The sequence below is a fragment of the Struthio camelus genome, chromosome 20 (assembly GCF_040807025.1).
Source record: "Struthio camelus isolate bStrCam1 chromosome 20, bStrCam1.hap1, whole genome shotgun sequence".
NCBI classification, from domain to species: domain Eukaryota; kingdom Metazoa; phylum Chordata; class Aves; order Struthioniformes; family Struthionidae; genus Struthio; species Struthio camelus.
The window spans coordinates 5,927,924-5,954,974 of NC_090961.1; the positions used below are offsets into that span (position 1 = coordinate 5,927,924).

The following is a 27,051-nucleotide window of genomic DNA, read 5'->3' on the forward strand; positions in this document are numbered from 1 at the left end:
GGGTTTTAAAACACTGGTTTCAGCCCCAGTGCTTTGAAGCAAAAATTAGATGGAGTTCAGAGCATCTTTACTCTTTTCTCTTTTAGTTTGTAATGCATGATTTTTTTTTCCCCCCTCCAGAACTCTGCCTTTTTTCTGCTCAGAGCTGCAGGCGCTGCTGCAGTCCAGAAGCCGCCGCTGCTCTGTCAACCCACTAATCACGCTTTTCCCTTCTTTGCAGGAAATTGTGTCAGAGGTAATAGTTTTTACTGGATAGAAGCAGATCTTGAGCAACGGGATCAAACCTCATAGGTTTGGCAAGTTGAGTCTGTTTTTCACCGAGTCTGATTCGTGTCTAGCCTCTGTGCCAGCAAGGGTCATGTTTGCAGCGTGGGCTGATACTTTAAGGCACTGCTGCATCGTCTTCCCATGCAAAGTTGCGTCGTCGAGTCTCGCATCGGCGGGGCGCTCTCGACTGGATTGTATAGTCAAGAGTCATTTTAGGGATTCCCTTCTCTTTTGAAACTACTTTCTGTGGCTAAATGGGGTGAAAGGAGGTATACAATAAGAAAACATTCTCCTTGGTAATTGTGCGGGGTAGTTTTTTTCTCTAGCTGATCACCTTCCTCCCCTCTTATTGTGAAGGTGGAGATATTGTCCTTTGTTTTATTAACTCCTCATGCAGTTGACATCATTAAATGGGTGGGCAGGTACCTGCATGGCAGGCGTCAAATCTTTTTACTCCCGGGCAGCTAGGGAGCTATGCACTGATAGTGGCAGTCAGTCGGGAGACGAGATATGTTGCCATCGACATAGTTTCCACTAAAGAGTGCAGAAAGATTTGCGTTCAGTTACAGCGAGGAAGCTTTTCCTCACTGAGATAAGGGCGGCACTTGTTTCCCCAAGGCTTGTACACACCAGTAGTGGAAATTTGGCTGTATCCTTCACCTGCCTCTCTGTGTTGTTTTGTCTTGTGTTTTCTTTTTAATTCAGAAACATTTCCAGAAACCAGACTGGCTGCCCCATTCCAGCAGAAGGCACAAGCGATTTCCTCACGAAAGCTCAAGTTCGGGGCTTCTGTTGTCACTTGTTCCCAGCATTCTTGAGCAAATTGAGCAAGCACACACGTTCACAGCAACTGCTTTCCTTTCTTGTGTGTCTGTTAACGTATGCTCAGGAAAAGGAGGGTCAGAAAGTGTTTAAAGGCACACATGATTGAGACATGTGCTTTGCATATTTTCCCGCCTCTCTTCTCTTTATGGAGCTTAGCACTAGTCTGCAACACGCTCTGCAGCGTGAGCCCTAAGCAGAGACTGGGAATTATTTTGAATCATATGGTTGGTCTGATGATGGAAACTGCTGTCAAACAGGGGCTGTGAGATCATGATATGTTAGTTCATTTCTGTCCTAAACAGGATTCGGCTCATTAATCTAGAGCAAGGGGGAAGGCAAGGGATTTGCATCCATTTAATCAGCTGTTGAGCGCTAAGTATTGTTTGCCTTTCCTGTTTGGTATTCCTCCTACTTTTATGTTTATTTCCAGTACCCGCAGGAGGCCTGGATGGTGGTATTAATAGTGCTCTTGATGCTGGCATCACTGAATCCTGCTTCTGAAAACTGCTTCTTCCAGTAGCTTAATTTTTTCTTGCAGTTGGAGCACTGTCAGTCTCTGTGTAGGTCTCTCTTAACAGTTCTCCTATTTACTTCATAGGCCACACTTCACTTTTTTTCATGTGACTGACTTTTTAGGAGCCTTGCCTTGTCTCCAGGCTCTACTTTTTAAGGTAAACAGGAGTTAATGCTATACTTGTGAGCCAATTGAATTGTCCTGATAGTTTCAGAAGAGATATGCATGATAGGCTGCCTAATGAGTCTTACAAATGTCTTCATCACCCCTTTACCATACAGTGATGTACCAGAAACCCTCCTAGTTAGGAAGTTTGGATTTTGTGTTTTCTCTGGCAAGGAAGCCAGGAGACCCTTGCCCAAGGGAACAGAAAGCCCCATCCATCCATCTGCTGCGCTAACCAGCATTTAAAAATAGTGAGGTCAGCTGTGCAGCCAGGTCAGAGGCCTTGCTGAGAAACATTGAAGCATGAGGAGTTACTGCCTTTCCTGTGGCAGTGCTTGAAGCCATTCTGTTGGCAGTTTGTGTTTCCAGCCATTCATTGTAGGAGCACTTCCTTCCTCATTAGCAAAAGTACCTGGAAGCCCAGCATTGTGTCATGAGATAGGAAGTGTTTTCCAAAAGTTGTCTATGTAATTATATTCTTAGGGTGTAGTGGCTTTGTACAACGCCCAGTATTTTGTGAACATAGTTCTCTGCTGTTTGAATCTGGGCCTCCAGTTCGGGCACATTGCCCATGTCTCTCTCTCTCTCAATAGCATTACCAGGAGGTCTAAAAGATTGATCCTTTTCTCTGATAGCTTCGTATTTGGAAGTCTGATGCTCTATCTGATCTGGGAGCGTCTGGCAAAAGAAGTCAGTAGGGTAACTGAGAAGGCTGCGCTTAAAAGGTGAAGACGGTCTATGTCTGCTGATGCTGCAAAGGCTCTGACAGCCATTTAATGGAATTCACGTTTGAGTTTAGGGTGGAAACTACTGTTGCTCACAATCAGCGACTATCTGCCTAGGAACATCCTGCCTCCCTGTTACTTGTGGTCAGCCATGCCTAGCGAATGTAGAGAAAGTCACTCTTGAAATAAGTTTTCTATTAGCATGCTTATCTCCTGCCATCTAATCCAAATAAATGTTCATAATGTTATTGACCTTTGGACTTCCTGTAGCACCACTGTTAATGATGGAAAGCTGTTCTAAAACATTGGCCATAGCAAAAAAAATCAAAGGCAACAAATGGAAAATGTTGAAGGTTACCCTCTCTAGAAGACCTGTCTGTCACAGTGGTTTTATTTTCGGGTAAACATTCAGGTCCGGACAAGCTCGCTTCCTGCTGCTCCTAGGAGAGGAGATTGCTCCTAGCTCTGAGCGCATTTTGTGGAAGTACTTCTGGAGTGGCAGATTGCTCTCTCCTCTCTCCGTTGGCCATTTGCCATTGCAGGTCAGAGCCACGCAAGCCCTAAGCTGGTTGTCTCCAAACAGGACTCGGGTACGTCCTATGTGGTACACACTAATACACCTCCTACTGGAACTTCATTGCAGGGAATCGCAAGGCCACGGCATATTGGTGCTTCCTTTGCTGGTGGTGGGAGACTGTCTCCTGACTCTGTGTTAGGAGCCTGGCAGCACAGAACGTGTTTGGAAAGAGGAAAACATTCTTTTTCCAAAGGATCCCGTTGCACCCTGCTTTGTAGTTTTTCCAAAGAGTATTTTGAAGTACTTCACTTACAAATAAGCAAAGCCATGGAGTAGGAGGCTATGTCAGCGCAACTGTAACCGAAGCCTTACTGACCCTGCAAGAAACTTCTAAGAAGCAGAGAAAAACAAGCACGTTATTTCCAAAATAAACTGTGATTTTGTTTTGGGGGTGGGGAGGGAGGGGAAAAGTTGTTTGTTTGTGACAATTCTGTTGAATGGGCTCTCCCCTCCCAAAATAAATGTGGCTTTTAAAGGACAAGAGGACTTCTAGAAGCTCTACAACACCGCAGCCCTGTGAAAGCCACTGTAACAATTTCTGCTGCAGCTGCTGGCTGGGCTGGGCCGGGTTGGACTGGGAGCGAGAGGAATGGGTGCCATCTGGACATCATCTCAACCACAGGGTGTTTTTCCCCTTTAAAAGTATGCTTCATTCTTGGCTCTTGTCCCAGCGTGACTGCATAGCTGGAATTCCAGAGCTGTTTGCAGGCCTGCTGAGCTGCAGGGGGGGGAAGGAGGGGTCTTCCTCGCGCTCTTGTTACAAGATGCAACATTACAAGAAACTGGAAATGGAGAGCAGCCTGGCTCATTAATGCCAGTGCACCAAAAGCTGCTCTGCACTGTTTCCCTTTGCTGAGAGCATGTTTGCATCATTAAACGGTTGTTTGTGGATCACATGATGAAAACTGACGCATTTTCTTAGGTACGTGGCCCTTAAACTGGCATTTTCTGCCCATCTTGTCCCAAGGTGTCATTTTGAATGGTGTATTGATGAGACCGAGGAGATAGGGATATATAGAGATTGTCAGTAGCAGTGCATCCATGTTCAGACTTTAAAAATTGATGCAATGCTGAGGTACATTTAGGTCTAAATTGCCTTTGGATTGGGATTAATGTCTCTTAAGCTGTCCAAGGCACAGGCTGTGCACATTTTCCTTCCCCATAACCAGTAATTCATCTCCTGGAGCTGTGAGCTCAGCCAGCAGGCTCTGTACTGTGCAGTGTGTCAGCTGCTGAGCCTCAGGGCCTCGGTTTGGCCTGAACTAACCTTGCCAGTGCTGTCAAGCAGTGTGAAGGCTTTGCCATGTGGCTGGCTGTCCAAAAGTGACTTGATTGAGGCCGCTAATTTCCTTTCACTCATGCCCAAAACAAGCTTTTTTTTTTTTTTTTGCAAAATCCTGGCTTCCTCTCTGGGTTTGGCAAGTCAAAAGACAAACCCTTGGGACTCCTTGGTGGAAGATGCTCATCAACTACAAAGCGAAGGGCAGCACGTGCCTTCTGTCTCATACAGGTGCAGGGAGCCCAGCTCTAGAGGAGCTGGGACCTAGGTCATATTTGAGAAAATGATTCCCTTTTCTGGAGCAGAAGAGCTCCTTGTTGGGACCACAGTGTGTCGAGTGCCTTCTCGAGAGCCGCTGCAGGAGGAGTGTTTGGTAGGGAGCACACGTTCTCCCTCCACTTTGCTCCCGATCCTATTTGGGGACTAGCTTTACAGCATGAGGCGTTAGTTGGCATGTTAGCGCCAGTGAGATCATGAAATACCAGGGAGACGGGGCAGGCGTAATGAATCTGCTGAGCCAGGATGATGTCATGAGCCCAGAGCCTTACGAGGGATTTAGTGTTTTGTGCCGTGCAAGTGAAAATGAATAAATGTAGAGCACTTATCCAGGCAGAAAGTAAATGCAGAGATTAGACCCATCATTGTTACGGAGGCAGCGCCGAAAGCTGACAGCATCCCCAGAGCCAGGGCTGCTCATCTGTAAAGAAATGGGCAGGAAGGGAGAGGAGCCTGTCCTGGAGCCAGGCTCCTCTTCGCCACAGGCATGTGGCAGGGATTTGCATCCTAATTATTTTTCAGTAGTCTTTTAAGCTCTCTTCCCAAAGCACCTCCCTCTGCTCTTCTGTATTATGGCCTGCAATTTGTTGTGAGCCCCAGGAATACACATAGAGCACTGCCACAGCGGAGGGGAGCCACTCAAGGATTAAGGTGGTGGAAGGTAAAGTCCAGCTGTTGACCTGTATGTTTCCTTTCCAGCTTGCAGTGGAAAAGCTTTTTTGGCCGAGGGAATTCTCAGTGTAGGTTTTTAAGCTGCTGTGTGCTTGTATCTTTCCAAGGTGGGGGGGGGGAAAATAAAAAGACCACTACCAAAATGGGTGCTGCCACTCAGGTTTAGGTGATGTAGTGAGCTTTGCTTTTTATCACCTGCTCATTTCTCCCGAGAAAATACAGCCTGAATTTTCAGATTCATGCTTTTGCGTCCCTTTTCTTCTTTTAACATCACAGCAGCGTTGCTTTACAGCCCGGTTTGAGCAAGTTGTGCCTACGCTTCTGGAGAGCTCTGTAATGCGCTGTCCTACGACAGATCTCGCAAAGGAGCAACCACTGCGGCTTCCCTGGAGCACTTTTTTAGATGACGTGATTCTTCCTTCAGTCTGCTTGGCCACGACACTGGTGCTTGAGCTCTGCAGGTTTTAAAATAAACTCCTCTCCAGCAGGTTTATTGTTGTTGTCCTTTTTTTTTTTTTTTTGGTTAGGTGTCAGTTTTACTCTGTTCTTGTTCTGGAGTTACCCTGATGACAGATCTTACGAGCACCAGATGTTGAAAACCAGAGGATTTTTCTTGTTTTTCTTGGCACAATATACTCCCCCTGTGCCCTATTTAATATTATCTGAGCAGTAATCTGATGATTTGGAGAGATAGGGGAATCAAGCTTTATGCAGATGGTCTCTTCAGCTGACTCTTAGAGGCACCGCACTGGAAGATTGGTTTGATAAGGGTTTAGTTGCTCCTGAGGGCAATTAGCGTTTTTGCTCCCAAAGTTTCTCAAATGGAAAGGAATAGCAGTGTCTACTATTGTAACCTTCTTTATCCTTCAGAGCGGCTTTGAAGACAGCATCCACGCACTCTTAACTGGCAGCTGTGTAGTTCTGGAACAGACTTAATGCAGTAGTTGTTAAATTAAAGGGCTGGAGCAAACAATATCTTAAATGTGGATCCTGTGGAAAATCCTAGAAAAGCAGTTACTACTCAGAATACTCTTCTCTGCCTAGATATTTATACCGTGCTCATCATCGTAGTTTCTATATGCCTTTACATACTTTCATCTAGTCACATGATTTTCAGGGTGCGCTTTCTGTCGTTAACAATGTTGAACTATGCAGGCTTTTCCTCTCTGTCAAGCTAAGGCTGTGTACCTGCAGGTATATACGCTGTTGCCCCCTTCCCTGTCTTCTAGGAGACAAGCAGTCTGGCTGCAATATGTGTAAGAACGTGCCTTACCGTGAAAAAAACTGGCTATCGTCCCAGGTAGAGACTCCTGCTCTTGTGTGCAGATGCTAAAATAATGCTGTCTCTGTTCAGGTTTGCCCCTCAACGAGGTGCCTTTGTTAGAATTAGCTTGTGCTGTCACTGCTAAGCTACGGTTAATCTAATTACTTTTTCTTTTGTCTGTCTTTCTCCTTTTCCCATCTTCCTTGTTTTTGTGTTGTACCCTTCTGCGTCCTGTAGTACAAATCTGTGTTTAGGTCCTACTCCCAAGACTTTGTGCCTCACAACCAAGTCTCCATACCTCCTTTCCTGTCTTCTACCTCCTCGTCCTGCTCTACCCCCCCCTTTCCACCCATCCATCCGTCTCAGAGCTCTGACCTAGCGGTGCCAACCACAGCCAGCCCGTCACCAAGCACTGTGGATGTGCCAAACTCCTCTTCTCAGGAGAGCAGCTTTAACGGGAATGCTCCTGTCTGCCTTCCTTCTGAAACTTCTTTCACTGATTCTCTCCAGACGTCTTCGGTGAGACTATCCAAAGAGATAATGCACCTTAACACAAGGCTGGGTTGTTTTTTTTAAAGAAATGTCTCTTGCATTGATACATACTTCAGATGTATTAGGCAATGTGATCTAGTCTGGATTCCACACATACGTATGAAGGCAGAGAGATGATTTTATATTAAGATGATGGGTACAAAACAATGAAGAACACAAGCAGGTTTGAGAAACCATTAATGCATATGTAGGGAAAAAAAAAAAAGTCAAATGCTGGTGAAAGGGAGAGGAGGAGAAATTGCTATAGCTTCCTGGAAGCATCGTAGTACAAATCTGCAGAAAGCAAAGGAACGACTTGTGAGGCTGGTTGTTTCTAAACACGGGCTCCCAACGGTGGTTCACATCCTGCGGTTACTACCATGCCAGGATTCATGACTGCTGTCCTATTCACCCTCCCTATGTCACCTGTGAGCCCCTGGAGCGGCCCAGATCCAGTTCAGCTCTGTGCTCTCCTGTGCAGTAAACCTGTTGCTTCCTCCAGGTGCCTTCTCTTCCCAGTTACCAGCAGCCTTAGTTGCGTGTTTAGTTGGCAGCGCACGTTGGTCCGACACGTCAGGTGTTGGTGAGGTTAGGCTAATCCTGTTCCCCCACTGGTATGACGCTACTGTTTTAAGGTCCGAGGTTGGTTTCGCAGACCAGCGGGCCATCAGCACAAGTCATGGTAGTGCTGCCTCTCCACACAGTTTGGAAGAGGGACACAGAGTTTGTCGAGTAAATGGTCAGCTCCTCACGTGCTTCAGACGTGACCTTGCTGTTGCATCTTCCTTGCTTTGGGTCCTTGTCAGAGCACGGTAGCCCCTTGAGCTTAGTTTAGGCTGGTGTTACAGCTATAGGCTGTGCTGTGTAGCATAGTTGGGGGTCACATTTGGTCTTTTCTGGGCTGCAGGACTGATCTGCTCTTAGGGGCAGGACTAAAGGATGGTTGTTAGTGTTGTTAGGATAGTTGATAGTGTTGTTAGGATAAGCATTTTTGTTTGAAGCTCTAACTGTTCAGCTTCGGTAACCTTGAGGTCCGCATGTGCGTTTTGCGCCTTCGCAGTCTCGTTTTGAGTCAATGGCAGCTCTTGCAAAGCAGCCCCTGCTGCTGTCCTGCTGTAGCTGAAGGCCTTCTGGATAGCCCTCGAGAAATGGAGAATACTACCTGTGGGAGAGTGCAGCATCAGCGGCCAAGCGTTGGCAGCCTCCCCGCAATGCCAGAGGAAGGGTTCCCAGTTAGGCGGTGGCAGCATCTCCTCCCAGCGTGTGGGCCAGGCACGCTCACTCACTAGCATCAAGTGCTGGGCGCAGGGCACCGTCACATATCTCCTTTCATCCTGTCTCCCTTAGAGTGAAAACGCCAGTGAGGAGGCTGGTGAGGGTGAATACGTCAATCTGTATTCCTCTGGCCAAAGCAACGGGGAACTCCCTCACTCTGAAGGAGTAAGTAACCTGGAGAGGGCCAAACACTGGGAAGGGGCTGCTTGGTGCATGCTGCGTTCACGCAGGGGCTAATGCGCTTGGTACCGGCCTCTTCTGCACTTTGTGGAGTTTGTGTGTTCGTCTTGCTGACCCGGTCCCGGTGCTTGCCCGCTCCTGGCTTGCAGGCTGCGCTGACGACACAGTTTGGGGAGAGCAGGCGGTGCTTTCGAGGCTCTGCTGAGCCCCGGCAGGGTGTAGGGACGGCTTTTCCTTCCACGCTGTTTCGTTGTGCTTTGCCGTTTGTTTAGAGCTGCTTGCTTGAGGTTCCTTTTTTAGAAAGCTACGCTCTTTGACCAGTGCGGTCCTGGGGTCCGTGTTTATACGTGTAACTGCTTTGGCTTTCCTATTTTAATAAAGCAAGCCTTCTGCTCCTAGGTTGGTTTTTTTTTTTTTTCCTTCACCGTTTGGATTCAAAGTGAGTGAGTGATTGTTTTAGCCTTATAATCACAGAATGTTTCTTCCTTTGCACAAGGCTCATGTGTTAGGAATTTCCTCCAGGAGACAGGGTGTATTCCGTCGCAGGGAGGCACCATCTTCCTGCTGTACCAGAGAAAATGAAGGCAGAGGTCTGTGGTAATCTTTCTTGCCCAACCGCATCTTGGAAGGCATATGCCCTGCAGGATGTCTCCGAGAGCTTTATCTGTGCTAGCGTTAAATGTCCCACGAGAGAGTGCTCCCATCGCTTCCCTTCAAGAGACACATCTAGGCAAGCCTGTCCTTTTGTGCAGCAGCTGGATGGCTCTTAACTTTGAAAAAAAAGGGCTTTACAGATACACGGTTTGGAAAAATTCTGCAGACGCTTAGAAACCTAAACTCATCAGTGCATTTTCCTGACTGAATCTGGGTAGCATGTAGGTGGTTTCAGTCCTGTCTCTTCAGTAGGTTGAATTTCCAGGTTTCCTTCTGCATGGTGTTCGATAATTCTGAACTCTAGCACTGTTAGATTAATATTCCCCTTTGTCATTCGTGGCTATTTTCCTTCTTAATAAATGGCCAATTTAAAATGTTATACCTTTATTTGCTTTGAACTCTCTACCTGCTGTTCCACGCCACAGGTTCAGATGGTTCTGCTTTTCTGAATTAGCATCGTTTCCACAGCAGTGGATTGTGAAGTGGAAACACTGTGTCATTGCATAACCTCCTCTGATGGGAGAGAAGGGAGGTAGAAAAGGCAGCTTGCATCCACCCACTAAGACTCTCTAGTCTTTTGGGGGTTGTAACTAGGAGGGGAACTGAAACTGGAGAGCTTAGAGCTGGCTTTGGCCATCCTGATTAAAGCAGAAGGCAAGTATATTTCAACAGCAAGGGCTGGGGGAAAAAAAAAAAAAAGTGGTGAGAGGGTTAAAATCCAAGACAGCAGCTGACTTGTGTTGTAACTTTCAGCATCATTTCACAATGTTAAAAGCAAACAATACTAATTACACTAGTCTCCAGAGATGGTCCCAAATTTCCTGTCTAATTAACTTCTATGTTTTCCTGGCATTTGGCATTAACTTGCATCAATCTTTAACCACTCTGTAGGAATTTACAGTAAAGGGCCATTTAGCGACAGTAAGACTGTAAATGCAAGACCAGCTGTGGTATAGGATCCCGTGTAATAACGAAACATTTCCTTCGCTTTGTAGGAATCTCCCTCCATCAAAGACGGCCACTCCAAAGACTCCACTTCAAACAGCAGTGCCATGGGGAAGGAAGGCAAAGACGGTGCTGAAAGGTGAGCCTGACTCCCATGGTACACCTGCGTCCAGCCCTCGAAGCCTGCAGAGTATCACCGACGTGCTTTGAGTCCTGCTCTCTACCAGCCAACCATTAGGTTGCCTCCTGTTCGATGTTCAACCATCTCAAAGTTCTCCAGACATGGAGCCCACTTTGTTGCACAGCTAGTGAGCAGTGGGATCCCACTGAACAAGGAGGATGCAGGCAAGGTGGCCTTACTTAATGCAACAGGCCAGTAAGGGTTAATGCAGCCTGTGTTTGTCGTAATTTGCTGTCCTGTCATTGACGCTGGCTGGTCTCTCCGGCTTCCAGGAAAACATGCAAGAAAAGTCTGTATTGCTGTTGGGAAATAGTCTTCCAGAAGGGAATTTCTTCCTAACTCTGCTGGTTAGTGGCTGGCTGAGGCCCCAAAGCAGGAAGGAGGCTTTATATCCCTTCTAATGCTCTTAGCTGTCATTTGTCTATGTAAATGAAGAGGTGCAGGCTGTAACAGATGGGCTTCAGCAGAAGTGGAGTGAGTGCTTCCCTGCTGCTTGAGATTGCTCTTCAGTTGAATTTTTAAAGCGAAAATAGGGAAGAGCATTGTTCTGTGTGCGACAGTCAACTTCCCTCCCCCATTTTCCTACAGCTGGTTTGAGGGCTTTAATCCCTGCAGTGAAGGAGACAATGCAGCAGTGCTCCACAAAGCTCAGTATCTGGTAAAAGCACTGAGCAGCGCAAGGAATTTGGGCCTGTGGCTGGGGAAAGCTGTGAAGGACATGTGCACTTTATTTATTCACTTATTTACTTACTTACCTACTTACTTAATTTATTTCTACAGAATCCAGGCACAGTGCACGCCCAGGCATTAGAGTACCTCCCTTTGGGGCTTGGAGTGCTAGGATCATGGATGTACAGCAAGAGAAGTGGGGAGAGCTCTTTGCCGTATCTTCCTGCAAAAAGACAGCCTGCCATCTCTCCCTGTAGCAGTAGAATGGGTTGTGAGCTGGCTAAAAGATATGCGTGTACAGTATGCTTAGTCTCTATACGTTTGAAGAAGGGCTTATATTTGTGTGCACTGAAAATTTGGCAGATTAAGGAGACACAGAAGTAATACGCAAGCAGGGCATAATAAAATCCTGTCAGCCAGAAATCAAGGCAAACAGTTGTTTCGGTCCTGAAAGCTCATCTTTCTCTTTTCCAAGAGATGCACAAAACAACAGAATTAGAGCTAGACGTTTGGGCTTGTTTGCAGAGGATTTACCTCCAGACTTGCTGTGTACTCAGAGGTCCTTAATGAAGGTCTGAACGCTGACAGCTCGGTTGGACCCAGCATCTCCTCTCCTGTCTGGCTGGGTGATGGCACTGGTGGTTGTTTGCTTTCTTCCAGGCAGCAGCAGTCACCGGATGCATTGGAATCGTCACAGTTGGAGGAAGAGGTAGACGAGCTATCCCTGATTGACCACAGTGAAATTATGGCCAGGTTAACGCTGAAGCAAGAGGTAGGTGCTCTCAAGGCTCACTTTCATACTCTTTGGGTCAGGCTCTATTGAAATCTGACCTCTGTGAGTGCACAGGCAAGGAATCAGCTTTTATTTGAGCCAATAGGAAAAACCAGGTTATAGCAGACACGGTATGTAGCTTTATGTGCACAAACTGTCGTGAGAGTGTGAGATGCTAGTACAGGCAGGGAACATCAGCACTGAGAGTGGATTTAACAAAATGTGCAATGTCTCTCTAAAACCAGTTCATCTTATACCCTTTTCCCAGTCTGCTCCCTCCCGCATCTTCAGCCTATTACAGTCTGAAATGACGCACCTGAGAGTTTGAACACAATAAATCCAGGTGAAGGTTTATGGTGTTGGCCTTTCAGTCTGAAGGCAGCTTTAGCAGGTTTCCCCAGTAGGACGTTATATTACTGATCCTGGCTTTGGAAGAGCAGCCAAAGTAACTGTTCCTGTATTTGAGAAATGGCTTTGTTTCTAGCCTTGGGTGCACTCCCAGAGATCTTTGCTTGCTTGCTATGCTCTTGAACCTGCTTGCTTGCTATGCTCTTGAACCAAACTTTTCTGACGGGTGACTAGAGGGAACATGGAGGCCTCTGAAGCTTTCAGACTACCAAGGGGGCTAGTTGGAAAAACAGAAGGAAGGTATCATTTACTGGCACTTCAGGGGTGTTCTTTAGTCAGCCGAGATGCACAGAAGTGAGTGAGAAGCCATTACTCGTTCCCCAAGTACTATTTCGTGAGTCTTGCCAGGGGATCACCTGATAAAATCACATCTTAGACGTAGCTGCTCTCTGGCTGCAAATCCGTAGTTTTTTCAGCATTTTGCATGTTGAAATGACAGAGACATTGCTAAGGGAAGCCAGACGTTGATTCTAGCGTCTACCTTGCAGGAATGAATGTGCCCTTAACAAAACTTTAAAGATTAGTGGTTTCTGAACAATTTGGACTATCAGATCCATGTCAATCTTTAACTTCTTTTTTAACTTCTGCTGTGAGGCATTTCCTATAGCATGGGAACCACTGGCGAAGTGATAGATTAGTTGTGTGTATTTTCAGTAGTGAACTGCAGTAGCTAGAAAAAAGTTTTCAGAGAGTGGTAAGGCAAAGGTCAAGCAGTTAGCAGGCTGGGTTCCTGCTCCTGGTTACTGGATCACTTCAGGTGACCTCCAGCCAAATAGTTCCAGATTATGGAATTAACTTGCTAGGTTTTGATGTTTCAGAAACATTTAAGTTGAATGTATGACCTTTCACCCTACAGCCGCTGTGATATGTGATCGTGCATTTTGAGACAGTTCACATAGTGTTACTGCTCTGTTAATGGTCTTTTGGGAGTTTTTGAGAGTCTGGGACATTTCTGTTCATTCTTTGGTGGGCAGAAGGTTCAGCTTTCACTGTGCTTCACAGCCTGGCCTCAAAGAGTGAGCGACCCCGAGTGAGCTTTAGCCCAGATCCTCACCTGGGACACCAAATGTTGTACTCAGATTGCAGGATCAGCCCAGCTCCTAAGACCACGTCCCAGCTTGTGTTGTGAGCAGCGCTGGGAACATGGTGTACCCTGCCAGTTAGTGCTGAGTTTGGACCTCAGAGATGATAAACCAGGCCGAAGGGGGCTTGGGTTATGTATAATGTGTTTCTGTTCTCATTGCAGGGAGACGACGGGCCAGATGTTCGCGGCGGGTCCGGAGATATTTTGTTAGTGCATGCAACAGAGACCGACAGGAAAGGTACAGTGGTTGCACCCAAGCAAGCTAAAGAGCGCAGCCTGGTGTAGTCTTTTGCTGCTCTCTGATTCTCTGTAGTGTGAGCAGCTGCAAAGTTAACCATATGCAGCTGGGCTGGGATGGAGAGGACGGCATTAATGATCCTGTGAGTTGCGGGGAGGATTGTGCTTATCTTTGCTGGAACAGAGGTAAGCTGGATAAGCACTTGTTCATTCCATTTAGCAGCAGGGATGCTATTAACTCCTTAAAAACCTTGCCGAGATCTGGAAGGCAAGGCTTGCCAGCAGCGTTGGTGACAGTGCTGCGTTGATGCCTCCGTGCCTGCTGAGGCAGGCCGCAGCCTTCCGAAAGAGCAGCTGCCAACAGCCTGTTGTGGCCCGTTGGTTAAAACTTCGCTTTATCTCTCCAAACCCAGTCACCTCCCACATGATGCAGCTCCTTTCTGAGACCTGTGACAAAGATGGCCTTTGTGGCATTTCCAAGGATTGATTTTGAACCTGCCAAACACATTTGTGCGGATGGCTTTAACCAGAATTGATCTTATCTCCTGGGATGCAAAGCAAAATGCGTTAACCTGCTGAACCACTCAGCTCTCATACGTGAGAGGCTTGATCAGTCAAAGGGGAAATAACTTTTATGTACATTTTTAAATGGTAGCTTTTTTATTGTAGCATAAGGTGTTTGCAGTTGCTTACCAGCACCATTTGGCTAGGAAAGAAAATCCTTCCTCTGGCAGATACATTTCACGGAATCACAGAATGGTTGAGGTTGGAAGGGACCTCTGGAGATCATCTAGTGCAACCCCCCTGCTCAAGCAGGATCACCTAGAGCACATCCCCCTCAGCTTTCTCTTCTCCAGGATGAACAGGCCCAGCTCCCTCAGCCTTTCCTTATATGAGAGATGCTCCAGTCCGTTAATCATCTTAGTAGCCCTTTGCTGGACTCGCTCCAGGAGCGCCAGCCATGTCTCTCTTGTCCTGGGGGAGCCCAGAACGGGACACAGTACTCCAGGTGAGGCCTCACCAGGGCTGAGTAGAAGGGCAAGATCACCTCCCTCCACCTGCTGGCAACGCTCTGCCTAATGCACCCCAGGAGACCATTGGCCTTCTTGGCCACAAGGGCACACTGCTGGCTCATGGTCAACTTGTTGTCTACCAGGACTCCCAGGTCCTTCTCCTCAGAGCTGCTTTCCAGCAGGTCAGCCCCCAGCCTGTACCGGTGTGGGTGTGTGGGGTTATTCCTCCCCAGGTGCAGGACCCTGCACTTGCCTTTGTTGAACTTCATGAGATTCCTCTCCGCCCAGCTCTCCAGCCTGTCCAGGTCCCTCTGAATGGCAGCACAGCCCTCTGGTGTATCAGCCACTCCTCCCAGTTTAGTATCATCAGCAAACTTGCTGAGGGTGCACTCTGTCCCTTCATCCAGGTCATTGATGAATAAGTTGAACAATATTGGACCCAGGACTGACCCCCGGGGGACACCGCTAGCTACAGGCCTCCAACTGGACTCTGTACCATTGATTACAACCCTTGGAGCTCTGTCCTTCAGCCAGTTCTCAATCCACTTCACTGTCCACTCATCCAGCCCGCACTTCCTGAGCTTCCCTATGAGGATGTTACAGGAGACAGTCTACATTGGGCATCCACCCCAGGGGCAAAAGACCAAAGTCGGAAACATAGTAGAGAGAGGAGGACAATTCATTACGCCATCATTAGATGTGTAAAAAAGTCTAAATGAGATGGTGAAAATATCCCTTTTTAAAAAGCTGAAAATGGAATAGAGAAGCTCTGGTTTGCTATTACTGTACTCCTGAACAAGCATCACATTGGAAGAGCTGCTTCTATGCTGTTGCTGTTTAAAGGCAGCTACTTGATTAAGGGGTGTGTGTTAGACAATCAGTGCATGAATGGTGAGCTTTGCAGATGTTGCAAACAGTGAGGTGAAAGCTGTGGAGAACCTCTCCAGACTGGTAAAACTAGAGCAGGATTTTAAATATACAGCAGTGCGGACAGGGAGAGCGGATGGGTGGAGGGAAATCTGAGCAGTACATTGCTCAGAATAGTCACAGAGCTTAGCTTTACATACTCTGCCAAGCTGTTGATCTGAATGGAGCATGGAGGAATTTGTGCTATGCTAACCCACTGTTGGGGTGACTGAGAGGGTTAATGAATTAAGCTTACAATGAGAAGAATTCAGGGCTTGTAAATCAATCAGCCAAACTGCACAGAGAGGGTATAGTTAAGAGGCTTTCCTTTAAAGATGCATTTCTTGGCAGCTTTGCGTGCCAAAGCAGACCAGCTGTATTACCTCACGTTGCCTTTTGGGCAGATGGGAACCCAGAATAAATGTAACTCCACGCCCTGTTGCATGATGCTTCTTGTCCATTTGAGTTTTGCAGAAGAGCGAAATGGAATAAGGGCTAAAAAGAGGCTTGTGGTCTTTAGGAACAAAATCTGTGGTCAGTTAAGCGCTGCACTTGCTGTGAGTGCAGGATTACAGCTGGACAAGGCCTAGGACTCACCTCTGACATGACCACCCAACCTCTGGCTTTAGAGCTTAAGTCTGGTTGTCTTTAACTAAAAGCAGCTCTCTCTGATTTAAGAACAGCAGGAAGAAGCATCTCTGTGTGAGGCTCCTGCCAAAAGAAACACTCCAGGTAGAAAGGCACAAATCTACCATTCCCTCCCCTTTCACACCCTCCACGCACGGCAGATTGAGGTTACAGCGCATGGGTGTGGGGTGCTCTCACTCTGGCTGAAGCCAGCCGTACGTGTACGGCCTAGCCTGGGCAAGCACAGCACAAGCTGCTTCCCCCAGCTCTGCTAACAAGCCTCTGCCGGCGGTTGCAGCAGGCCAGCAAAGGGCAGCGGGCCATGCTGCTGCAGATGTTGACTGCGCTGCAGCATGGCTTTTTTACAGTAGAGCTAATAAGCTTCCATTTTGACTGCTGCTGTCCACAGTGGCCAAGCCTTGCCCAGGACTGCTGATGTACTGCAGTCCTAACCTGAAAGCTTCTTTCCCTATTGTGGTTCCTCCTTTTTCGGATTGCATCTTCTGGGCCCCTGACAACAGCCAAAGCCTTTGTGACTCTGGGGCCTGGAGCACCCACTGGCGCAGCTTAACAAACAGAAGTTCTCTGCATAAACCGGGTCAGCGCTTGTGTCGTGGCCGTGGGTCGTGGCATAGCAGGGCCCTGGTCATGGCAGGGTCAGGTTTTGCTGTACAATTTTCTCTTCTTTTGGCTGGAAGCAATCTTATGTTTGCACTGTCCTGGGGCAATTTTCCTGGATCGCAGCAAGGAGGGGAAGGTCTGCGGCACCATATCATCATTTTAAATACATGCATTCCTGGTTATGAGGGAAGAGTGACCCTGTTCTCCCTGCGCAGCTCTGTGCTACCTAAGTAGTAAAGACAGAGAACAGACTCCCATCTCTCATAGTCAAGTCTTCTCTTTAGAGTATCTCCAAGGTCCTCAGCACACTTCTCCTTGACCTGTTATTATACGTTTCTGACACATAGACAGACGTTTTTCACTGACCCCTTTCACGATCCCATAAGCTAAAAAGCAAGTCTGACTGCTTCAAAGGGGAGCAAGGCCACACTGGGGTCGGGGCAGTTTCACTGTTGCTTTTATGCCTTAGGGTCCATCTGCTGGTAAGAAACAACACCACAGCATTTCTGTAAAGCTCCTTCTTGTCAAAATGTGTCCCCATCCTCTTTCTGTAAAATTGGCTTCAACCTAAGAATGAGCTTCCTTTTCTAAACGCAGGGTTGATTGACGCTCCCTTGTCTTTCTCTGTAGATCTGGTGCTGTACTGTGAAGCCTTTCTGACCACATACAGGACATTTATTACCCCAGAAGAGCTCATCAAGAAGCTGCAGTACAGATATCCTTTTGCATAAACGACAGTTCAACCTCTTCGAGGATGAGGGCCAAGCAGTTGTCATGGACGGAGTTGGTGGGAAGTTGTTCAGTCAGAGGCCTGCTGGCAATGCGGTCGGTAATGTGCTTGCGTTTGAGGTGTCGCACATAACCTGCCTGCCCGCTGCTGAGCAGGGATTCCCTCACCTCTGCACCCCACAGGTGGGAAATGCTCTGGGGCAGGTCGAGGCAGAGGGGAGCATCTCCGGCAAGTATGGAGACTGCTTCTTGTTGAGCGCCCAGTCTGCAGTTCCTTCCCCTGGGCTCTGTTGCGGTGGCTCCCTTACTGCCATCAGCGCTGAGTGGGTCAGTGTCTCAGTTCAGGCGCTGCAAAGGCCACGGGCTTTGGTTCTGTAACTGCTCGTCAAGGGAAGCCTGATGTCATCCTGCCCTGAGTCGCAGCTCATCACTGCCATCTGCAGCAGAGGCTGAGCTCCCCTTGCTTTTGCTGGGATCAGTTCTGCGAAGGACACAGCAAACCTCATTGCAAAGCAATTGTCAGTGAAAACACTTGCTTTGGAGAGATGCTGGGGCATTCCCACAGGCCCTTTCCTCAGTTTGACTTGCACCCCGTTTCTCTTTCCCTTTGTCCACCTGGTGGAAGATTTTTCAACCTTTGCTGTCCTGTCTCCCCCACACTGTTTCGTTTGCAGCAAATTGGGTAGTGAGATCTGTTATGAGACCAGATGTCACAGACCAGTGGGGGAGATCACAGTAGGGGAGTGCTGCTCATCAAATTTCACCTTAGAGATAATAATTTCAGGGCACACCTGCTCTGCTAGCATGAATTCTGCAAGGTGTAAGAACCTCCTCACACCCCTGCCCCCTGCAGCTGGTGGTAGCTCAGTACCATGTTAATTAGAGCAATATTAGTGTCCCACCTCTCCTAGAAGTTGAACACCAGTTTCAGTCAAGACAGAGTGTTATGGTACTCTAATGTTCCTCGAGGTGGCTGTTAGTTGTACTAACATCGATCTGACTACGCTAGGTTGATTCTTTAATTTGTGACCAACATATGAGAAGTTTTGCCACTTCACAGACACATTTAAGAAGCGAGTCAGTAAGAACACCTTCTTCGTGTTGGTGAGAGTGGTGGATGAGCTGTGGTGAGTTGCCTTCTTTGTTTTGGGATTGGAGATACAGGGTTAGTAACAAGGTGGAAGTCTACCAGCTGTGAACATTGCATTGTTTAAACCCCTTCTGAGATGAGAGCTGAAACCCCCTACCTATACCAAGGAGACAGCTACAATGCTGGACACAGGGAACCCTCTTTTTTTGGAAGAACAGATTGTCACAGTGTCCTCTCTGGGTCTGTGATTTTTAAATAACCAGTGAAAGGGGAATCTCTTTAAGAAAGGAAGAGCTGGGAAGAGGAGGAATTTCAGTCACTTGGTTCTGCTTTTGGGAAAGACTCTGTACAGATAGAAATTCCATAACTCAGAGTTGTAGCTCTGATGTCTTGCTTGGGTTTTCCGTCTTCCTCAGCTTAGTGGAGTTGACAGACGAAATTCTCAAGCTGCTGATGGACCTGGTGTTCCGGCTAGTCTGCAACGGGGAGCTGAGCCTCGCTCGAGTGTTACGCAAAAATATCCTCGATAAGGTCGATCAGAAGAATATGCTGAGATACGCCAATTCCATCAAACCTCTCGCAGCCCGTGGGGTGGCAGCCAGGTGAGGAATTGTGCACGTCACCATATCTTGCTCCTCTCTGAGAGACAGGCATCCCTCACCTGCAGACGCAACAGTTTTATCTGTCCAAAAGATAACGATGGCAAGAAAGCAAGTCACGTTTTCTTCGCCTTTATACTTCATCCTTGTTTCCTACAGACCGGGGACCTTGCACGATTTCCACAGTCATGAAATAGCTGAGCAGCTGACCCTCCTAGATGCCGAACTCTTCTATAAAATTGAGGTACGGAGACAAGGATGGGGTGAGGGCGGTGGCAGGGAGTTTAACACATACCCTCTGCAATCTCTGGTATTACTCCCTGCCAGCTCTACACGCACACCTGTTGCATTGTAGGAGACAGCTGAAATAGTGTCAGCAAAAGGCTATGGCCACAGGCTATGACCGGGGAATCTTAAGGCAGAAATCCTATTTTAATGTGTGGTGTTCTCCCACTCCTCTCTCTCTCTTCCTTGGCAGATACCAGAAGTTTTGCTTTGGGCAAAAGAGCAAAATGAAGAGAAGAGCCCCAACCTGACACAGTTTACAGAGCACTTTAATAACATGTCCTACTGGTAAGGCGATCAGAGCAACCATGGCACTGAACTGTGCTTCACCTGCAGTGCCTTAGAGTTCAAGATACTTCTCCTTGAGTTGGGTTCCCTTGTTACAAGGATTGTATCTTATAGTGGCATCACGCGCGTATTTTTGGCTGGGAACTAGATGCAGGGCACTCCTCAAGGAACCCAGAACACAAGAAATACAAAATCATGAGGGTGTTGGAGGGCATGGCAACCCGTAAGAATTGTCATCAGTGTCATTAAGCTCTTCAGACAAACGTTCCCCCTGCAAATAAGTGCACTCCTCAGGGTGATTTTGCTTCATGGTGGTCATCCTTGAAATCGTTCCATTTTCGATGTGAATTGGAAGTGCTCCGTTTAAGTTGGAAGCATCGTGAACTTTTCAGCGTTGTTGGCCCATCTGTATTGGTTACCCGTTTTGCAAATGAAGCAAGAAATCTGAGATCATATTTCTGCTCAGGTGGGTTTATCATTCTTTCTGTTTTGTTTTGTCTGTTCTTCCAGGGTCCGTTCAATAATTATGGTGCAAGAGAAAGCCCAAGACCGAGAGAGGCTGCTCCTTAAATTTATAAAGATTATGAAGGTATCAGGTTGATTCTTCCTGTGAGTCACACACACTGTTCACTAAATATCTGTGAACAGGAGTAGGAGTGTGGGACGTTCCAGTGAGTAGAGCTGTTTGTTGCCAGAAGGCTTTTCAGATCTCTGAAGTAACTGGTATTCTCCTTCTTCACAGCACTTACGAAAGCTGAATAATTTTAATTCCTATCTGGCCATTCTTTCTGCACTGGATTCTGCACCCATCCGAAGGCTGGAGTGGCAGAAACAAACCTCAGAGGTAAGGAGTAGCAAGGTCTTTTATCTTTAGGGGAAAAAAGGCTAACTGTGGCCATAGTATGAAACAGCTGGGTGGGTTTTAACGGCTCAGCGATGTCCCAGTGTGGAGGGATGGTGGATAAACGCTCTCTGCTTGTAGAAAAGCCATGGTGCTGGAAACCTGCAGTGTTTCTGGGCATTCTGACAGCAGCAGAAATGCCAGCACAGTTACAGGCTGAGAGAACAGCAGCATCTTCCTTCCTGCAAATTAAGGCTTGCTGAAGCTGAAAGTGGTGAGGTTCTGTGTACATGGTCAGGCTCACGTTTATTAAATCAACTGGAGGTGTTTGCAGGGTTGTACTAACTCCCTGGCCTGCATAGGTCCTTGAGGGGAGGTCACAGAGAAAGCTGGTTTGTAGCAGTGGTGCTGCCATGGGCTTTGTCTTCTGCTAGGGCCTGGCTGAGTACTGCACGCTGATTGACAGCTCCTCGTCCTTCCGGGCCTACCGAGCAGCTCTGGCTGATGTGGAGCCTCCCTGCATACCTTACCTGTGAGTTGATGATTTGTCTTTCCTCTGCCATTACTTCTGCATATTCCCTGCAGTCCCTCTAGTGATTTCTCAGCAGCTTCTGTTCAACCAAACACTTGCATTTTGCCCTGGATCTAGAATAACACGTCAGTATGCCACATCTTTATAGCAAACCCACATGCCCGCTCTGGAGCAACTCATAGTGTACATCCAGGGTGGCAGCCCTGGGCACTGCTCAACCTTTACCCTGTGGCACTGTATTCCTGCTATAGGATGACTGGACAGAAGTCATCCTATCCGCTGTTCCTCTGAGGATCTTATTCCTTTTTGTAAACATCGATCAAAGCCCAGACTACCTCCTGCTGTTTCAGATGCTTTACTTTGTGCCTCAGTTTTCTTCTTTGTAAAGGTGAATTGACTTGAATTGCCTATGGCAAAGGAGACGTGAAGTGCCTGGATCTTTAGCTGACACTTTTTAATACAGTTTCTTTGGGGTCTGTGCACAGAAGGACAAATTTTCCCATGAGCTAAAATGAATCCCACAACTTTGAGCTGCTTCTTGCTCCTCTGCATCAGCTCTGATTCTGCTGACTGGAAGAGCTGGTAAATTCGGAATCTCCCTTGTCAAACACGTGCTTCTTCATTCTCTCGCCAGATGAAAGGTTGAAGCCTTTGCTCTTCTCTGCACAGGCCCTCTGATCTAGATATCAGAATTCATTTGGGTTTATCCTAGTAAAAATTCTCCTGGTCTTACTTTCTTCTGTGGTAGAAATTCTGTAGGAAGAGGCTGCACAGATACTCAGCATCTCCTGTGGTGGGGTCCACAGGAGGACTGTGCAGGCACACAGGTGGGCAGGAGAGGTAGAGGGAGGAAGGGAGACGTAGACTGTTTTGCTAGCAAAGCCTCAACATGAGGAAAGTCTTCTTGCATAAAACTGGAAGGAAGGTTTAACCCCTGGCAGGTGCTCCCTGTTGCAACCTTCTTCCAACCTGGTCCTCTTCTCCACAGACAGCAAAAGAGCAACAAACTCAGCACCACTAGTGTGAACATTAATGCCTTACCTCTGAGATATCTCAGCTTTGCATGTACTGGTAGGATCTAAACACCTTCATAGTTGCTGGAGAGGCCGGGGGAGATGCTCCTCTCTAGTTTAAAATTGTGATGCTAAGGGTGGCAGCAGCAGGAGGCAGTTAGATTGTGTGCAACTGCCTTTTGGCTGGCTCTCCTGCTTGTGCGTGACTAACCTCTGTACTTGTTTGCCTACTCCCTGGCCTACCACCCCTTCTCTCTTTCAGAGGCCTAATTCTGCAGGACCTGACCTTTGTTCATCTGGGAAACCCAGATTACATTGACAGCAAAGTGAACTTTTCCAAGCGCTGGCAGCAGTTTAACATCCTGGACAGCATGAGGTGCTTTCAGCAAGTGTAAGTGCAGCGAAGGGGATCGGAGCTGGCTCTGAGATACTGCTGTGGGGTAGTTACAGCCAGCAGTGGTGGAGGCACGCGAGCTGCTGTGGAAAGGGACGGGAGTCTAAAGTCAAAACACTGTGATGGGGACTTAAGGAGTCCTGGCAGTGACAGGGCTCTTTGGTCACAGCCTCTTCCCCTCTTTAGGCCAGGTATGATTCAAAAGTTGCAAAGACGTTTTTCCTATATTGTTTTTTTGAGATGCAGTACGTAAAGTTTTCCTGCTCCTCTTTTTCACACAACAGCTTTTTCTCCAGATTTTTATTGTTGCCGATTCGCCCTGCGTTCTCTAGGTCAGGAAGGGCTTTCCTTAATGCTGTTTTTCAGTAGAAACCGCAGTTCTAATTCAGCATCACAGGATCAATGGTCTTTTTTCCCAGTTCAGTGGTGGGCGTCATGTGTATCCTCCCTTCCCTGGTGTCACATCACTATCATAAGTAGCTGGCTCATGTAATATAGATCACAGAGCTGGATGTATGTTAGAGCAGAGAGGGGGTGGCTCTGAGCTGGGAGAGGTTCCTGAACAGCATCTTGGTTAACTGCAGCCATGCTATTCTCTCTGGTTTTACAGACATTACGACATCAAAAGAAATGATGATATAGTGTCATTCTTCAACGATTTCAGCGACCATCTGGCTGAGGAGGCTTTGTGGGAACTGTCTCTCAAAATCAAACCTCGGAACATTACGAGGAGAAAAACAGACCGGGAAGAGAAAACCTAGGAGGAGGGGTTTGTGTGAGCGAGGAGAATTGCTCCGCAGACGCACCAAGGGCAGCTATCGGACTGGAGTTCAATATTTGTACCTGTTACTGGATGACGCACCCTCCCTCCCAGTTGGCAGCAATCACTGGGTGTGTGAATGTTGGGCTCTTTCAGCACAAGGGTAGCGAACGCCTGCGCGAGCCGCCTTCCTGCCAGACGGCAGCAGCTAAGGCGAGAGATCAGCCAGTGCTCGCTGCACTCACCTTCCTCCTCCTCCCATCCCTCCGTGCCATGAATCAGCTTTAAACCTGGGGAGAGAGCTTTGTGGAAGGAGGGTCCCATGCAAGCGTGTTACTGATTCACTGACTGATATTTCACTTGCGTTCGGAAGGACCTGAGCTTTTGTTCCCATCTGCAAGGGAGGAGCAGCAAGAGCTCAGCACCCACAAGCAAGTCACGTGTCTCTGGAGTGTTATCCAGCAGGCAGCAGCGGCGGAAGCCGAGGTTTTGTGTCTCCCCTGTAATGCTGCCTCGAAACCTTTTTAGCCCTAGGAGACAAGGATGGAAGAATCTGCCGCTGTCTGCCAGAGGAGCTCTGCTTTCCAGGAGCTTGCTTTTGTTTACAGGGGTGTTGAGTTTACCCCAGATCTCTCTCGCCTTCTTAAAGGGACGAAGGCACCGGTTGTAGATGCGGAAAAGGCACTGAAAATGTGGGCAGGGACCCGCCATCTGCAGTCATCGTATCCCCCTCCTCCTCTCAAATCTCATTATTTAAGCAACGGTAATCCCTCTGAACCCTGGAAATATTGACTAGCCAAGGTACTGTGGTTCACTCGTCCTGTGAACCCGTATCTTTTAGTGATGGTACTAGCTTTTGCACAGTAAATTCTGTAGTATATAAGACTGTAAATATTAGTATTTAGAATCCATTGGGGATTTTTTTGATGCATGTCTGAATACCGGTGGATTTATAGGAAAAAAAAAAGTGCAAAACAGTATGTATAAAATTCACAGCCAGTGACAATGTTGTTCCAAGTGCTGGAATAAAGGAGGCTTGGGGCAGCCGCGCGCGGAGCTGGCTGCGGAGCGGGATGCAGGATCCAGGCAAAGGAGCTAGCAGATACGTTTCCGGGATTGTAAATGCCAACAGGGAAGGAGCCCTGCCCGGGGCCAGGCCTGCCCATCCCCTCCGCCCCACTCCTCTCTCCTCTCGTTGTTGCCAAATGGTTTGGGGGGAGTGGGGGGCTAAGAGGGGGTATCCCATCCGGATAACCCTTGGTGCTGCGCTTTGTGATCCGTTTTTTGGAAGACGCCTCAACAAGGCCGTGTCCCCAGTACCGCCATGCCCAGAGCCAGCCGGGCACAGGCAGCCCGGCGTGTAAGGGGCGGGGGTTAGCACTTCCCACCCACGCAGTGTTTACCCCAGTCCGTTCGGTGTGCCTTATTCAGCCCCTCTGTCCCCTCTCCGCGCCCACCCCGGACGTCGGACGTCGTCCCCACCGGTGCAGCCCCAGCTGGGCCAGTTCCTGCCCTTCCTTTCTGTCCCCCTTCAGTTGTTTACAGTGTGGATCATGTTTTTGAGTGTGTGCTCTAGATTTTATCCGCCTTGCAAGGCCTTTTTCGGAACCATGTCGTGTATTCACAGGTTTTTATAGAGTTCTGGCTAACAACAATCCTGCGGTTTTAGGGCTGTGGCTTGTAAGGAATATGCATGGGATGTTTTGCAGAGCATCCTTAACTTATTTCTCGGTAGCAGCTCAGGGTCCTCCAAGGCTGCGTTTCGTCTGGGTGAAGCAGAGGTGCAAGCGCTTCCTCCTGCAAACAGACTGCAGGGGCTTAGCCGGCTCCCTTTCCGTGGCCGCGCCGGGTGGCAGCCCGCAGAGGGGAACGACGGCCGCCCTGCTCAGTTCATAGCATCAGATCCAGCTCGATTTGTTTCCCTGAAGATTTAGGCGCGGGGGCTCATCAGCACACCGACTTGCACGCTCGTAAGGCAGGTTAGTCCAAAGCGCTGCACTAGCCTCTGTAAGACATCCTGACGCCGCGGGGCTGCGCCAGCTCGGCTCAGCTTAGGAGCAGATCCTCGTCCGCCTCTGCGCGCCTGAGGCCAGGGCTTCCTCGCGCGGCGTCGACTCAGCTGGGCTCAACCGGCTCCCCGAGCAGTTTGCGCGGCTGCCCGGCGGCTGCAGAAGCAGCGCGGCCCCGCGGGGCGGGCGAGCGGGGCCGCCGCTCTGCCGGCGAAGGCGCCTCCTGCGCGAGGGCAGCGGGGCGGACGGAGCGGAGCAGCGCGCGGCCCCCCCACCCCGTGAAGGCTGCGCAGCCCCCAGCGCGGGCGGAGCAGGGATCTTTGGGGGCGAAAACCGCCGCCTCTGGGGCGCGGCGAGCGTTGCGGTGGCAAACCGCTCGGTGTCGGCGGCGCCTCGGAGCGGCGCGCCGCCTCCGGCAAAGCCTTTGCAATCCCCGAAGGCGTTGCAGCCTTCTAAGCAGGAAGTAATACTTGTTCTTCTTTGTAAATAAGATTAAAAAAAGAAAAAAAGGAAACTAAAAAAAGAGTCTGTGAAAAGGCAAACGCGGTCCGCGTCCAGCGCAGCGCTCTGCTGGCGGCCTCCGAGCGGCCCGGAGCCGGGGCAGGGCTGCTCCAGCATCGGCCGCTCCCAGGAGCGTCGCGAGCGGTGACGGCACTAAAGGCAACCCCGCGGTTTCAGTCCCCCGCGCGGCCGGGCGCGGGCGATGCCTGTGGCGGGCTCGCTGCCGCCGAGGGGGCGCGCGGGGGGACGGCAGGGCCCAGCCGCCCCCCGCGCCCTGTCTTCAGCCCTGCCCTGCCGCCGCTCGCCCTTCTCGGAGCGGGGTGGCCGCCCGGCTCCCCGCTGCTCCCGGGAAGCTCCCGGCTCAGCAGCTGGGACCCGGCCGCGGCCCCTCGGCGGCGGCGAAGCCGCGTCTGGCTCGCGAGCAGCCCCCCGCTCCCGGGCTCGGAGGCCCAAAGCGTCCGGCCCTGAGCCGTCGCCTCGCGGCGCGGAGAGCCGGGGTCTGCCTGGGGCCCCCGCGGCGCCGTGCCGAGCCGCCCGCCCTGCGCCCAGGCCTCGCCCGCCAGCCCACCCCGTTACGCTGTATTATATATTCACCACTAACCCCGTCCTGATGGTGGCATCTTCCCGCAAACATTTCAAACCTGTAACTTTTATATTAAAGGCAAATAAATACCAATAACCAACCCGCCTAATGATCCTGTTTACAGTGCATGCAGCAGTCTGTGGATTAAAGTGACAATCGAATCCCCTTCTCGAGCTGGTGTGGCCTCGTGTTTTCTGCGGTGCTCTGGGTTTTTCTCTTCCGTTGGCCTGTTTTTGCTTCTGTTTTTACCCTGCAAACGACGGGCGAACCGCGGTGCCGGGGCCAGCCCTACAGCCCGGGCCTCCCCGGGGACGTCTGCTCCCGCCGCTGCCCTCCGGGCACCTCTTTCCCCTCCTGGCCCCGGGGGGTTTCTGCTCCCCGAAGCACGTGGCGGCAGGCGTGCGGTCGGCAGCAGCCCGGCCGCCGCGGTGGCCTTGTGACAGCCCACCGAGGGCTATAAATAATCGCCCCGGCGGCCCGGATCGCCGAGAACGCTCCCGCGCTATTTCAGGCCTGGCCCGGGTTCAAAATTCCTCTGGAAATAATCCGCATCTGCCGGCTCGGCAGGAGGATGCCCAGACGCTGACCGAGGCGCGTGCCGCGCAGATGCGCTCGCGGGGCGTCTCGCGCGCGGGGCCGCGGCCGAGGCCGAGCTGGCGATCCTGCCGGCACCGCGCAGCCCCCGCCGGCATCGCCGCGGGGAGCAGAGGAGGGCGGCAGCGAGGGGCGCGCGGGCCCGGCCCCGGCCCCGGTTGCTTTC

At 49.5% G+C, this 27,051-nt stretch overlaps 1 protein-coding gene across 6 annotated transcripts in view; it reads left to right on the plus strand.

Annotated features, from left to right (window-relative positions):
• The window catches only part of RAPGEF1 (Rap guanine nucleotide exchange factor 1), a 90,554-nt gene extending 64,103 nt beyond the window's left edge, over positions 1-26,451 (plus strand). For 2 of the 6 annotated variants that reach the window (XM_068914736.1, XM_068914737.1), the window contains exons 12-26: positions 6,802-7,083; positions 8,443-8,535; positions 10,200-10,288; positions 11,660-11,771; positions 13,426-13,501; positions 17,298-17,382; positions 18,431-18,523; positions 18,903-19,088; positions 19,245-19,329; positions 19,564-19,658; positions 20,169-20,247; positions 20,401-20,502; positions 20,934-21,031; positions 22,307-22,435; positions 23,049-26,451. In XM_068914736.1, the coding sequence (XP_068770837.1) occupies positions 6,802-7,083; positions 8,443-8,535; positions 10,200-10,288; positions 11,660-11,771; positions 13,426-13,501; positions 17,298-17,382; positions 18,431-18,523; positions 18,903-19,088; positions 19,245-19,329; positions 19,564-19,658; positions 20,169-20,247; positions 20,401-20,502; positions 20,934-21,031; positions 22,307-22,435; positions 23,049-23,199 (1,755 nt within the window). In that variant the 3' untranslated portion in view covers positions 23,200-26,451. The remainder of the gene's footprint in view (positions 1-6,801; positions 7,084-8,442; positions 8,536-10,199; positions 10,289-11,659; positions 11,772-13,425; positions 13,502-17,297; positions 17,383-18,430; positions 18,524-18,902; positions 19,089-19,244; positions 19,330-19,563; positions 19,659-20,168; positions 20,248-20,400; positions 20,503-20,933; positions 21,032-22,306; positions 22,436-23,048) is intronic. The other 4 variants (XM_068914738.1, XM_068914739.1, XM_068914740.1 and 1 more) reach the window with 3 other exon arrangements.
• The last annotated feature ends 600 nt before the right edge of the window (positions 26,452-27,051 follow it).